The following is a 13495-nucleotide window of genomic DNA, read 5'->3' on the forward strand; positions in this document are numbered from 1 at the left end:
ATTTCAGATCATTTGCGGTAATGTTTGATATTCCTATCAATGTGTAATAGTATATGTTGCAATGAATTAATATGAGTTATACTAATTCATACTAATCTGTGTAGGGGAAATTCAATTGGGATATTGGGATTACGGAGCTAGTCAGAGAAGGATTCTTGGTCATCGCCAAGAAAAGGCTTAAAGGAATTGTTAGTCAAGCGAAGCTTTCTGGTCTCCAACCGTATTGGATTACCAGTAATGACCTGTGGGCACAGATGTGTGCTTATTGGAAAACTGAGGAAGCAATTGAAAAGAGTGAAACTGCATCACAGTCCAGAAACAGTGATCGTAATGGTCTTGGAGTCCACAAACACGTATCAGGGCAAAAATCATTCATGCAAGTTCACCAAGAGCTGGTATGAATCTATATAACCTTTCACTTTGTTTTTAAATATTGCACTTAGATCACTATATGTTGTTACCTCTGTTCTGTGATTTTAATGATGTCTTTGTATCATTATAGGAGGAAGAATTGGGGCGTCCTGTGTCATATGGAGAAGTGTTTATGCAAACACACACAAGAGCAGATGGTACTTTTGTAGATGCTAAAGCCAAACAAGTAGCTGAGGTCTATAATAAGAGCATAGAAGAGAGACTGTCTGAACTGGCTGAAGATGGTGAAGACGCTTCAGATGATTCCTCTCAGCAGTCAACTCACCGGACTCTCACCATTGAAGAAAAGAATGAACTCTTTCTTAAGGTAATCTCGTGTAAGTTTTTGTTTAGAGTTTGCATATCATCATCACTGTTTGGTAATCATATATAGAATCAGTCCATGTATTTATGATTAATACTTGAATGATTCTGTTTTTGATCTTGAATGACTCTATTTGCTAATACTTGAATACTTGACTGATTATTTTTGCTTGAGCATGATTCTGTTTTTTTTTCTTAAGTGTACTGAAACAGATGTGAAGGGGAACTATTTTGGCATTGGATCTCTTAAGGTGACCCTTAAGAAAGGGAAAAGAAAAGAAAGCTATGCTAGCAGCTCTTCTTCCTCCATAACCGAGCTTCATGATCAACTTCGTCAAAAGATGGCTGAGCACGACGCAGAGAATGCTCGACGTGATGCGGAGCAACAAGCATCTCAAACTCGGATTGCAAACTTGGAGAGGCTTGTTATGTATTGGAAAGAGAATGATCCTGCCTTTGCAGCTTTTGTTGCATCTCAGCCACAACCAACTGCACCAGCCAACACACAAGCCGCCAATGCAACAGCCACCAATGCAACAGCCAGCGCCAATGCACCAGCCACCGCCAATGCACCAGCCACAGGCGCCACTGCACCAACATGAACCGTCGCAGCCACAACAACACCTTCTTCATCCTTCTAAGTGCTTTTGTAAATTTTTCTTTCTCTTATGAACATGATGAATATTGTTAATGTTTAAGGTTATGTAAGGCTTTTGATTACATTAGGGCTTTTGGTTAGCAACATTAAGGATTTGATTAGCAACATTTGGATTTATATGAATTCGGTTTTGTTATTTTTAGAATCAAAATAAAGCTTATTTGCGACTAATTAATAGTCTCTCAAAACCAAAATTAGTCTCAATTAAACGACTGCAATGTTTGTCACTAATTAGTCGCTAACTAACATGCGTAGCTAAGACGTCGCAAAAATACGACTCTTAATGTCAGTCTTTATGTCGTCGCTTATCTGCGATGACATAAATTAGTCTCAATACCGTCACAAATATGCGACTACAATGCGACCATTTAATTTAGCGACCGTTTTTTAGCGACCAACTTTAGTAGTCGCAAAGAAGTCGCAAACAACGATTAGCGACCGTTTAAGGACTCGTTTGGGAGTCGCAAAAGACATGTTTTCTTGTAGTGTTCCCTATCAATTAAACGCTGCCATTCACAAAATATTTGAACACTTCTAGAATATTTGAAGAAGTTCAATATTTGAACACTTCTAGTATAAGTTTTTCTTATCCATATCCACAAAGAAATATTCACATTCTACAAGTTAGACTTATTGCCCATGATTCATTTGTAAACTATATATATATATATTTTTGAACACTTCTAGAATATAAGTTTTTCTCATTCATCATATCCCCAAAGAAATATTCACATTCTATATATTTAGAGCCGGCCAAGAGTACAAGCCAGCCAAGCTGCTGCTTGCGGCCGTCAAATGTTTATATATTAAATTGGCCATTTTTTTCTGTGAAAAGTCGTTAGTTCTGTTGGAAACGTACTACTCATTGCGGTAAATGGTCGCAGGTGCGAGACACCAGCAGATGACGATGTTTTTTTTTTCTTTTTTTTCCAAGGGAAATTCAGCCAAAAAAAATTTCTGCTTGTAGCCACCAAAACATTAGGAAAGGCTCTGTATATGTTAGACTAATGTATGATTTATTTGTAAACTATGATGTAACCGCTCTGATTTGTTCCTCTTATGTTATTGATGAACTAGTCATTATAATTAGTGTCTTGCCAAAAAGTACCCTTCTACCTTGTTAGCATTACACATTACAAACAGTTAGTTCTCTCGAAATTGTAGTAAAAAATGTAGGAAAGCCCGTATTGGTTGACCGGTGACAGCACACTTTCACCAATCAATCCAACAAAGTATGCAACCACACCGATAACCAGGCCCGGCCCGCCACCAATTCTCAAGATACAAAATTATTGGGCCTCCAGAATTTTTAAAATTTTTAGTATCAAAATTAGACCCCAATTTTTTCTGAATATTGCAAAATACGCCCCAAATTTTCTGAAATTTTAAGATTTGATCTCAAATTTTTAATTTCTTCTATAAAATCCATCAAAAAAAAAATTGTTTTGTATTAAGCCCTATATTTCACAGGGCCGATACTGCCGATAACATCACAATTTCATGTGTACCAATCAATCCAGCAAAGTATGCCATCACTGAGACCGAGGTATACTTTGTTAGAATGATTGGCACAAATGAAATTGTGTTGTCGTGTGAACATCCACACATAGGAGGTAATATACGTAAAATATGCTAGCAATAATGTTCATGTATACAAAACACTTCATGTTGTGGTGTTCTAGTCCATAGTGCTTGACCCTCCTCACGATTTCGTGGTGGAGACACTACACTAAACCCTAGACTCCCCTATTTGGTAGAATTTTTGCGAATTCGATTTTAGGGTTTTTGCCTCTCTCGTCATCTTTCATTGATTCATTGCAACAAACCTATTTATACTACTTCCATCGTTAACCTTTTTTTTAAAAAAACTACTTATTTAACTTACTAAACCCTACGAAACCCATCTCAATATGGGCCTGACTTTATATAATGGCCCAATGGCCCTTTCCTCTTTAATTATGACTTTCTTCGTTGACTCTCCTTCTTCTTCTTTCGATGGTAAATTTGACGGAAAAAGTAAACGACGTCGTTTCTGTGAAACGCAGAGCTCTTTGCTAAACTTCTTCCGTTTTTTTTTTCTCTCCAACCACAAGGAACGATAACAAAATCATCAGATCGCCAGAAAAAAAAAAACCAATTGCGAAATGGAGAATCTCAGCTTCGAGAGATCTGCGTCAATCTCCATCTAGATGTGGCTACTTCTTCGTCTCCATAGAAGCATAATTTCATCAGATCTCGCTGATTAATCATCCGCATTTGGATCTGATTCGAAACTCCTAGGGAAGAACATGGCAGGAGCGGCCTCGGCTCTGTTTCTGCTCGATATCAAGGGACGTATTCTCGTCTGGCGTGATTACCGTGGCGATGTCTCCGCTGCTCAAGCCGAGCGATTCTTCACTAAGCTCATTGAGAAAGAGGTTTTTCTGATCTTCCTCTTATCGCTCATTGATCGGTGTTTATTGCTGAATTATTATAGAATTGGAAAGGAACAGAGAGATAGTGAACGAACTTGTAGATTTTTGTGTTTGAGATAGTCGTCAATTGGAATTGAAACATTTCGAAGCAATGAACACGCTTGATTTTCGTCTGTACTAGAAATCAAATTGATTCGTGTCCGTATTTGTGATCTGATGCTTTGGATTAGAATGTGATTTGAATCAGCATTTTGAAGAAATCAGAGTAAGATTCTTATCATTGTTTTGTTTAATTGTTCAGGGTGATTCACAGTCAAATGATCCAGTTGCTTACGATAATGGGGTTACTTATATGTTTGTACAACATAGTAATGTATACTTGATGATAGCATCCAGACAGAATTGTAATGCTGCCAGTCTTCTCTTCTTTCTTCACCGCGTAGTCGATGTAAGTAAATTCTTTTCTCTTAAGGTTCCATCTTTTTTTTCCGGGTGTTTGATGTAATGGCAATGGTTATAGGTTTTCAAGCATTACTTCGAGGAGTTAGAAGAGGAATCATTGAGGGATAACTTTGTGGTTGTGGTATGTTAAGCTTCTGTCATCGCCCTTTTAGTACTATTTGGCAATACTTGCTCAATCAAAAAGATCCTTCAAAATTCGGAATAGTATTTGTCTTTGTTAAATGCTGAAATTTATTTCTGGTGCTGGCAGTATGAGCTACTTGACGAGATGATGGACTTTGGTTACCCTCAGTATACCGAAGCAAGAATTCTCAGTGAATTCATCAAGACTGATGCATATAGAATGGAAGTTACACAGAGACCTCCAATGGCTGTGACAAATGCCGTCTCCTGGAGGAGTGAGGGAATACAGTACAAGAAAAATGAAGTGAGTGCTTTTGTTATCAAGAGAGGAATGTGTTTGTGTTGTGTTTCGGTTTGCAAATGATGACAACCTGCTCCCTTTTTCAGGTTTTCTTGGATGTAATTGAGAATGTAAATATTCTTGTCAACAGTAATGGGCAAATTGTCAGGTCTGATGTTGTTGGAGCACTGAAGATGCGAACTTACTTGACGTATGTCAACAGATCAAATTTTCAATATACCTAATCAGCCAAAGCATGTTAAATCACTTCCCTTTTGCTTTGATCACTGTCCTAGCGTTTTATTTGACTCTTTGATCCATTCTATTGTAGTGGAATGCCAGAGTGTAAGTTAGGACTGAATGATAGAGTATTGCTGGAAGCGCAGGGACGAGCAACAAAGGGAAAAGCCATTGATTTAGAGGACATCAAATTTCATCAGTACGTCTTTAACCCTTCTAGTTTCTTTTAATTCTAAAAGGTTCTATACTTGAGCTTTATGTATTCTCTTCTTCAACAATCAATTATTTAATGCAGGTGTGTTCGATTGGCCCGTTTTGAAAATGATAGGACGATATCTTTCATACCACCTGATGGGGCTTTTGATCTGATGACATATAGACTCAGTACTCAGGTTTGACATGTGGTATATAGCATTTACTGGAATTGTTCCGCGTCTTCAACAAGTAAATATCGTGATTTGTTTCTTTTATTTTCAGGTAAAGCCTCTTATATGGGTGGAAGCGCAAATAGAAAGTCATTCCAGAAGTCGTGTTGAGATGCTTATAAAAGCCAGGAGTCAGTTCAAAGAACGAAGGTAAATATATTATACGATATTGTGCCACATTTCCTTTTCTCTTTTACTGTAATGCAAAGATCCTGATGATCAGATTCTTTGAACCTTTGACCGAAAACTTTCTATTTGTAGCACCGCAACGAACGTTGAGATTGAGTTGCCTGTACCGACCGATGCATCTAACCCCACCGTTAGGACATCTCTAGGGTCTGCCTCTTATGCTCCTGAAAAAGATGCGTTAGTCTGGAAAATCAAATCTTTCCCCGGGAACAAGGTATAAACTTATAACACTAGCAAGTTTTATAACATTCTTAAATCCAGTGGAAACAATCAGCAATGTAGTATCAATGCTAACCTTCGGAAACCAATATAGGAGTACATGTTAAGGGCAGAGTTCCATCTTCCAAGTATTACTGCAGAGGAAGCAACACCTGAGCGAAAAGCTCCTATCCGTGTCAAATTCGAGATCCCTTACTTCACTGTTTCGGGGATTCAGGTAAGCTTGTGCTCAATAATAAATGGTTTCTATATTTTCTGCATTTTTTAGTTCATCCCAGTGCGTTAGTGTCTCTTCCACAATGTCATTAAATTATATGTTTTCTGGTGTGTAGGTTCGGTACCTAAAGATAATTGAGAAGAGCGGGTACCAAGCACTTCCATGGGTGAGATACATAACCATGGCTGGTGAGTACGAACTAAGACTCGTGTAAGGCTCATTTAGTTTCATCGTCTATGTCATTGTGATTCCCACATTCCTCCGGGGAATTGCCTGGATCAAATGAAGCAAAATGAAACAGGACAAAAGTAGAGAAAAACGAAAATGTTTTGAAACATTTTAGCTGATCAAATTTTCCTCTAATCTGTTTTAGAAGCCATATTCTTGTGAATTTGTCTTTATGGTGATTTTATCTTATTTTACATGAGGCTCTTTGTAACCTTCACGACATGGTTATTTTTTTGTTTCTTATGCCCGTGACATTTCTGTCTATGTGTTTGTTCTGCGATCGAAATTGTTAAACGTTGAGGTTTTGGTTTTGGGGCATCAGTCTATGTTTAGTTGTTTACCAAGTTTTTCTCGAGTACGATCAAAATTAATAAAACTGAAAGAAACAAACCATCTTACATATAGAAAGATTAGAGATAGCCAACTATGGAGAGACTGAGTACAAAACTTGGGGTGTATTTACAGCTGAAAATATGGGCCCTAACGAAATTATCCTTAAGCCCATTAAGAGGTCCACAGTCCATTTTCTTCTCCTCCTCCAATTCTGTTTCGAGCTTTGGAAGTGACAGTGAATTAGGGTTTTACTCAAAAACCTCCTCGTTGTCGTTGCTCACTGCTCCGACGAGAAAATGGCGATGCGACATTTGAGCCGATCGAGAGACGTCACAAAGAGATCGACGAAGAAGTACATCGAAGAACCTCTTTACCATCGACTATTCAAAGATGGCGGCACAGAGGTCAAAGTTCGACAGCAGCTGAATCAGTTCCTCAAAGGCACTAAACACGTCTTCAAATGGGAAGTCGGAGATACGATCAAGAAACTCCGAAATCGCGGCCTCTATTACCCAGCTCTCAAGGTTTCATTTGCATTTTCGATTCTTCAAGATTAGCTTCACAATAATTTTCAGATTATTACAACCATTTGCTTTAACCCTGTTGAATACATATAGAAATGTAGATTCTTAAGTGGTAGTTTGATTCTCATTATGAACAATTTAGTAATTGTTGAGTGTCTTCTATTGAAATTGGTGATGATTGTTTTTTTAGAATTCATATTTTTTGGTTTGTAGCTATCTGAAGTTATGGAAGAGAGAGGTATGAACAAGACAGTGAGTGATCAAGCAATCCATCTTGATCTTGTTGCTAAAGCTCGGGGAATTACTGCTGGGGAGAATTATTTTGTTGATCTTCCGGAAACATCTAAGACGGAACTCACGTATGGGTCTCTTTTGAACTGCTACTGCAAGGAGTTGTTGACGGAGAAGGCGGAAGGTTTACTTAACAAGATGAAAGAGCTTAACATTACTCCTAGTTCCATGTCTTATAACAGTCTCATGACTCTTTATACCAAGACAGGTCAGACTGAGAAAGTTCCGGCGATGATCCAAGAATTGAAGGCTGAGAATGTAATGCCGGATTCATACACGTACAATGTGTGGATGAGGGCTTTGGCTGCTACTAATGATATTTCTGGTGTTGAGAGAGTTATCGAAGAGATGAATAGAGATGGTAGAGTTGCTCCAGATTGGACTACGTATAGCAATATGGCATCGATATATGTTGATGCTGGACTGTCTCAGAAAGCTGAGAAGGCTCTTCAGGAACTGGAGATGAAAAACACGCAACGGGATTTTACGGCATATCAGTTTCTTATTACTTTGTATGGACGTCTGGGAAAACTGACTGAAGTTTACAGGATTTGGCGTTCGTTGAGGCTGGCTATGCCGAAAACCTCAAATGTAGCTTATCTAAACATGATACAGGTGCTGGTCAAGTTGAATGATTTACCGGGTGCTGAGACACTGTTCAAGGAGTGGCAAGCTAACTGTTCTACTTATGACATCAGGATTGTAAATGTGTTGATTGGAGCTTATGCTAAAGAGGGTCTCATCGAAAAAGCAAAAGAGCTCAAGGAGAAAGCTCCCAGGAGAGGTGGCAAGGCCAATGCTAAAACCTGGGAAATCTTCATGGATTACTATGTAAAGAGCGGTGATATGGCTCACGCACTCGAATGTATGTCTAAGGCAGTTTCTATCGGCAAAGGAGATGGTGGCAAGTGGATACCGTCACAGGAAACAGTCAGAACTTTGATGAGCTATTTCGAGCAAAAGAAAGATGTTAATGGAGCTGAGAATTTGTTGGAGATTTTAAAGAATGGAACAGATAACATAGGCGCAGAAATCTTTGAGTCATTGATAAGAACATATGCAGCAGCGGGAAAGAGTCATCCTGCTATGCGTCGACGTCTGAAGATGGAAAACGTGGAGGTTAATGAAGTGACAAAGAAGCTACTTGATGAAGTATCTCAGGAGGTGTGAGGTCTGTTCCATCTCTTTCCCCTTCATTATTTCCTTCAGGCGACACACATTATTAGTCGTGTTAGGGGCACTTGCGTTGTCACAGCTCTGTTTCTTATTGGTAATAAAAATAGGCTCTGAATCGGCAAAATCAATCGTATGGGTCTGTTTTACTTCACCTTAGACTGTTTGTTCATGTTTTTGTGAATTGTTTCGGTCTTAGCTTGGATTTACAGTTGAGACAGCTCTCACAATGTAAGCCTATTTGTTTGAGATCTTATTTTGGTTCAAGACAGAAACATAATCAAGAATATGATATTTTGCTAAATAATGTCAATTAGGAACAAAATTTTGCGGATTGTGTTCCAAAATGCAATGAATATCTGGATTTTTTTTTCTTAATTACATCTGCAAAAAGATACCACTAAAAATCCTGGACTCTGAAAATTTTGAACTGCCTAAAAATTCTATTGTAGTTACATTTACCCGATTGATATTGGTCAAGAACATCCCCTGAAAACTAAGAAAGGAACATTTACATAAACATAATTAAGGATAAGCTTCTTTTGGTCAGTTTTGAGGAATTAGTTTTAGTGTTTTCTTCTATAGTGTGGCTCGATCATCTTATCAATGTAGCAAGCAACAAACAGTTAGTTCCCATCTTCCTGAGCTCATCTACAGCGTTCTGAAGGGTGTTGACTTGATGTGAATCTATGAACCCGTTGACACAAACACCGTAATCTGATACAGCCGCGGTCAAATACATTTTTAGCGACAAAACATTTCTCTTCCTTATGCTCTTCCTTGCGTTCTCAAGATTGAAGGATGCATCCACAAGAGTCGCATAGCAAATTGCAACAGTTGGATTTCCGTTTTTGAATCTCGCAGAAGCTGTAATGGCCAATTTCGTCTTAGCCTCCAAGGCTCGAATCGTGTTGTGTGTGGCTCGTCTCGGGTTTGGCCCTTTCACCAGCGGTCGACACAAGGTTGGGTATGCGGTTTGAGCACATAGGCTCGTGAAACGCGCTTCCGTGGCTTGGCTTGCCGCTAGGAGGATCACGATTGCGACGACAGTCGTGAGGTACATCTGGATTGTGTTGCGGCTCGCCATTTTCGTAAAAAAGTTGGAAGGAAATGATCACGGGTAATCGTCTAATCAAATTTCTCCATCTAAATATAGAAACCCTTTTGTTGGTGTCTAAATCATTGGTAATGGGCCTTTTCTGATATTTCTTTTTCTTTGGTAATTATAAGTTGATTAGTTTGAGGTTTAACTTCTTTGTAGGAGAAAATCTATTCTCTGAATATTTTATTTGTATCGTGACGATTGACAAACTAAGATTTTAGACGGCAATGTTAAAACTAAGATTTTAGATAGCAATGTTAATTATGTCTCTCTACAAGCATAAATTACGTATATATAAATTAGTATACATAAATTACATGAAAAAAATGAACTTGTATTGTGACATGCAAGAACTAACATAAGTTATATGGTCAACACCATAACCATGCATCATTTATTGTCTTTCGATTTGACTTTGATATTTCTGGTAGACATTATGTCATTCCTCAGATATGTGTTTTTCTATCTGATAACTGTTTTTTTTTTATGTTTTATGTCTACTTGACTGGCGAAAAATTTATGTGACAATCAATTGAATTCGTTGGATTCTACATTTTCTTCGGCAATTTCATCTTATAGGAGTATTATTTTGGTAATGTTGGAAAAGAGAAAAATATTGGGTCAAATCGAGAGACGTTAGTAATAATACACGACCATATAGGTACGAAAAATCCATTATGTCTAACGTCAAGAACTTCTAGTTCAAAAATAACTAACTCTTTGAAAATATCTATTCTCATCCAACGAATAACGAATGGAGGCGGAGAAGTAGATCCACCTTAAAAATTTAAGCTGACTCCTTTTAGTCCATCAATGGAGTAGTCAATATTAAATTCAAAACCAAATCAATCCTAACTTTAAAAACCCTCACTATATTTTAACTCTATATAGAAAGACGATTGCTAATATAGATAGCAGTAAAATACATATGATCTTTTCTTCCAAATCTTTCATTTTAAATGTTTTCGTTTTATTCTTTTATATATATATATATATATATATTGTTGATCAATTATGATGCATACCATCATTTAAAAAAAAAACATTTTTAGGACATCTATGGACTTGAATATTTATCAAACTCATTTGCTCATATTAATAGAGATATCAACCAATAGATATCAACTTGTTTAAATCTTTTTTGGCAAGTTTACATTTTATAAGATTAAGCTTTTTTGTATATATATATATATATATATATATATATATGAATATTATATTAACAAAAAAGCTTAATCTTATAAAATGTAAACTTGCCAAAAAAGATTAAAACAAGTATTACAAGCAAATGTTGAGTGCATATCAACAATATCTACCAAAGTATTGGAGGCGCGCAATCTGTTTTTACCTTTATCCAAGCAAAAAGAGAAGTCGAAGTTATGACGATGCATGGCGTTAAACACAGCCTGGACTAACCAAGTGCCATATGTGGACACTAAAATCGCATCTCAGCAGGAGATGCTCCCTTGTTTCCTCAAAATTTGAATAAAAACAACAAGAAGATGCTATAATTGTATAAGCAATCCTCAAGGTGTCAGTCTCATTCTTGTTGGCATGCATAGTTGGGAGATCCACATTGTAAAACTGTGCTTTGGAGGTTTTCTTTCGCTTGATTTGCAATAAATCGGCCTTCGTCGTTTGACAGCATGTATCTTCCTCGTTGAGGTGACATCGATGATATTCATCAAATTGTTTATCGCTTCATTGATTCCAAGAGCGTCAGCTTTTGTTGATGTCGATGGACCGATTGTTATTTGCTTTCAGTTTTTTTTTTGTTTTTTTTTTCTGCCATGGGACCAAACATAGGATTTATTTTCTTGTAACTCCTAATCATTTTCATTTTCTAATGAAATATTGACATTTTTAGCAAAAAAAAAAACATGCTTTGGAGTGGCTCTTTTAAAGAAACTTGAAGAAGACCAGTCTTTTTTGCTCTGTTTAGGATGAGAAGAAACTTGAGTAGTATATAAGGTACATTTTAAGGTCTCTTTACTCATTGTAAATTGGTTTTGAGTTGGAAGCCCATGAAACTTAACATTTCACTATATTGAGTAAGGATCGACTTCATAATAGGTGAATGTCTAGTCCCGAATGATTATTTTGAGAAATTAAGATATTTTTGAAAATTTTAGAGTGTTTGAGGATATATGAAAACGAAAAGTACGAGTATTCCATTCGAATCCCTTACCCTATTCCTTATCCGTTTGATGAAAATAGATATTTTCAAAGAGTTAGTTATTTTTGAACAAGAAGTTCTTGACGGTTACGAAACATAATGGGTTTTTTATACCGATATGGTCGTGTATTATCGTTAGTAATAAAATCATATTTATTTTTCATAAACACGTTTAATTAACATCTTTTAAATAAAATCCCACAACAATTATTTTAAAAAGCACCAATAAAATATTGTTCCTATATAAAAAGACCTAAACTATTTGTTTACTATATAAAAGTTAGTCTTATGTTGTTTTTGACAGTTTGCCCAAAAAAAAAAATGTTGTTGTTGACCACTTTTATAATGATTATATATGGTGGTTTGGTCGATAAAGAGCAAACAAACAACAATAAGACTAAAAATATTTTTAGGGTTGCTGTGGCAGAGACAAAGTTAAGACATCTAATTAGGAAATCGACAATATAAAATTTTATCTCAGGCGAACAAAAATCAAACATTACTAATGGCCCTTAACTTCGAAATAATTACAAGAAAACATACTGGTTTTTTTGACATGCGTGTGTGACAAGTACTTTGATTTTTAGGAGAGAGTAATAACGAGCTGAGTGACATTAAATGCTCAATATATGAACTGACCCTTACCAAACGAAAAACGTATTAATTGTTGTTTTCTCAAATTAGAGCAATTTTAACATGCTACAAATATACATTACACAATTTTAACATTTTTACATATGTAAACACATAGATATAGCGTTAAAAATAATTTTAGTGTTAAGTTATTGGATCTATATATACATGTAAATGTATATAGAATGTTATTAACATGTGTATACATCTACTATACATTTTTGCAGCAGTTTTTGGGGTACCCAAATCGGGTCAAATTTGTTTAATTTTGATCCGGAAATCTTCAATCGGATCTTTCTTTAAATTTTGGCAAAATTAAAAAACGAAAATAATTAATAAAATCTAAAATATATATACTTTCTCAACTAATTACTATATTTAAACACTTTATTTATGGTATATTCTCCACGATTTTTATAGATAAAGAAATCAAATATGATGATTTAATGCTAATATAACAAATTTGCACTAATTTCCTAAAACCTCTCTACCTAATTTAAACATAAATATATGATTCTTATTTCACTTTTATTTGATCTTATATTTATATTATTTTAAATTATTATAAAATATATAAATAGTTAGTAAATTTTAGTTTTTTTTTTTCTGCATATGTTACAATTCAAATTTTTTAAAACGGACATATATTACTCAATCGATGAATAAAAATATGTGTGTAATCTATATTAACAATTTTAAGAACAAATTGAGCATTTAATCATGTCGTTATTTTATTCAGACCCGAAATTGAGTCATTCGGATCTTTCTTTAATTTTTACAATTATCTAAAATGGAACAGTATATCACGGGTGAAATCCTAATTAGTATTTTCATATACAATTATAAATTGTTTTTACGGGTTGGTCCAAAAACACACACTAATTTAAAAATATACATGGAAACTATTTGAAAGCAACTTTCAAATTAACTCGAATTATATGACATTTAAATAAAAGTGTTATTAAAAAAATAACAAAATGATGTTTAATTTCATTTTAGATTATATGGTTGGATGGGTTTGGGTCAATATTAATACGAGACAATATACCACAGGTGAAATCCTATAAATAACA

General features: G+C 35.7%; 3 protein-coding genes across 3 annotated transcripts; 2 read left to right on the plus strand and 1 right to left on the minus strand.

The window, feature by feature from the left end:
* Window positions 1-3365: 3365 nt before the first annotated feature.
* On the plus strand, window positions 3366-6501 carry LOC9322658 (AP-1 complex subunit mu-2). Its single transcript, XM_021034421.1, has 11 exons — window positions 3366-3810; window positions 4109-4255; window positions 4328-4390; window positions 4520-4696; window positions 4780-4883; window positions 5004-5111; window positions 5208-5304; window positions 5390-5487; window positions 5599-5740; window positions 5840-5962; window positions 6078-6501. Exons 1-11 carry the CDS (start codon window positions 3682-3684, stop codon window positions 6174-6176), a joined length of 1287 nt encoding a protein of 428 aa, XP_020890080.1. The 5' UTR covers window positions 3366-3681; the 3' UTR covers window positions 6177-6501.
* A 241-nt stretch (window positions 6502-6742) lies between these two features.
* On the plus strand, window positions 6743-8845 carry LOC9322659 (pentatricopeptide repeat-containing protein At1g60770). Its single transcript, XM_002886547.2, has 2 exons — window positions 6743-7047; window positions 7261-8845. The coding sequence occupies exons 1-2, from the start codon at window positions 6820-6822 to the stop codon at window positions 8506-8508; spliced, it is 1476 nt and encodes a 491-aa protein (XP_002886593.1). The 5' UTR covers window positions 6743-6819; the 3' UTR covers window positions 8509-8845.
* Window positions 8846-8942: 97 nt separating this feature from the next.
* Window positions 8943-10092, minus strand: LOC9322660. Its single transcript, XM_002888079.2, has one exon. The coding sequence runs from the start codon at window positions 9596-9598 to the stop codon at window positions 9107-9109; it is 492 nt and encodes a 163-aa protein (XP_002888125.1). The 5' UTR covers window positions 9599-10092; the 3' UTR covers window positions 8943-9106.
* Window positions 10093-13495: the final 3403 nt, after the last annotated feature.

The sequence above is a fragment of the Arabidopsis lyrata genome (genome assembly GCF_000004255.2).
Source record: "Arabidopsis lyrata subsp. lyrata unplaced genomic scaffold ARALYscaffold_2, whole genome shotgun sequence".
Taxonomy (NCBI): Eukaryota; Viridiplantae; Streptophyta; class Magnoliopsida; order Brassicales; family Brassicaceae; genus Arabidopsis; species Arabidopsis lyrata.

Excerpts from the sequence above, each read along its gene's own strand:
- LOC9322658 (XM_021034421.1), top strand. The coding sequence starts at position 3,682 with ATGGCAGGAGCGGCCTCGGCTCTGTTTCTGCTCGATATCAAGGGACGT. Across the intron at positions 3,811-4,108 it reads CTAAGCTCATTGAGAAAGAG|GGTGATTCACAGTCAAATGA; the intron begins GTTTTTCTGATC and ends TTAATTGTTCAG. Across the intron at positions 5,488-5,598 it reads AGTCAGTTCAAAGAACGAAG|CACCGCAACGAACGTTGAGA; the intron begins GTAAATATATTA and ends TTCTATTTGTAG.
- LOC9322660 (XM_002888079.2), bottom strand. The coding sequence starts at position 9,598 with ATGGCGAGCCGCAACACAATCCAGATGTACCTCACGACTGTCGTCGCA.
- LOC9322659 (XM_002886547.2), top strand. The coding sequence starts at position 6,820 with ATGGCGATGCGACATTTGAGCCGATCGAGAGACGTCACAAAGAGATCG. Across the intron at positions 7,048-7,260 it reads TCTATTACCCAGCTCTCAAG|CTATCTGAAGTTATGGAAGA; the intron begins GTTTCATTTGCA and ends TTTGGTTTGTAG.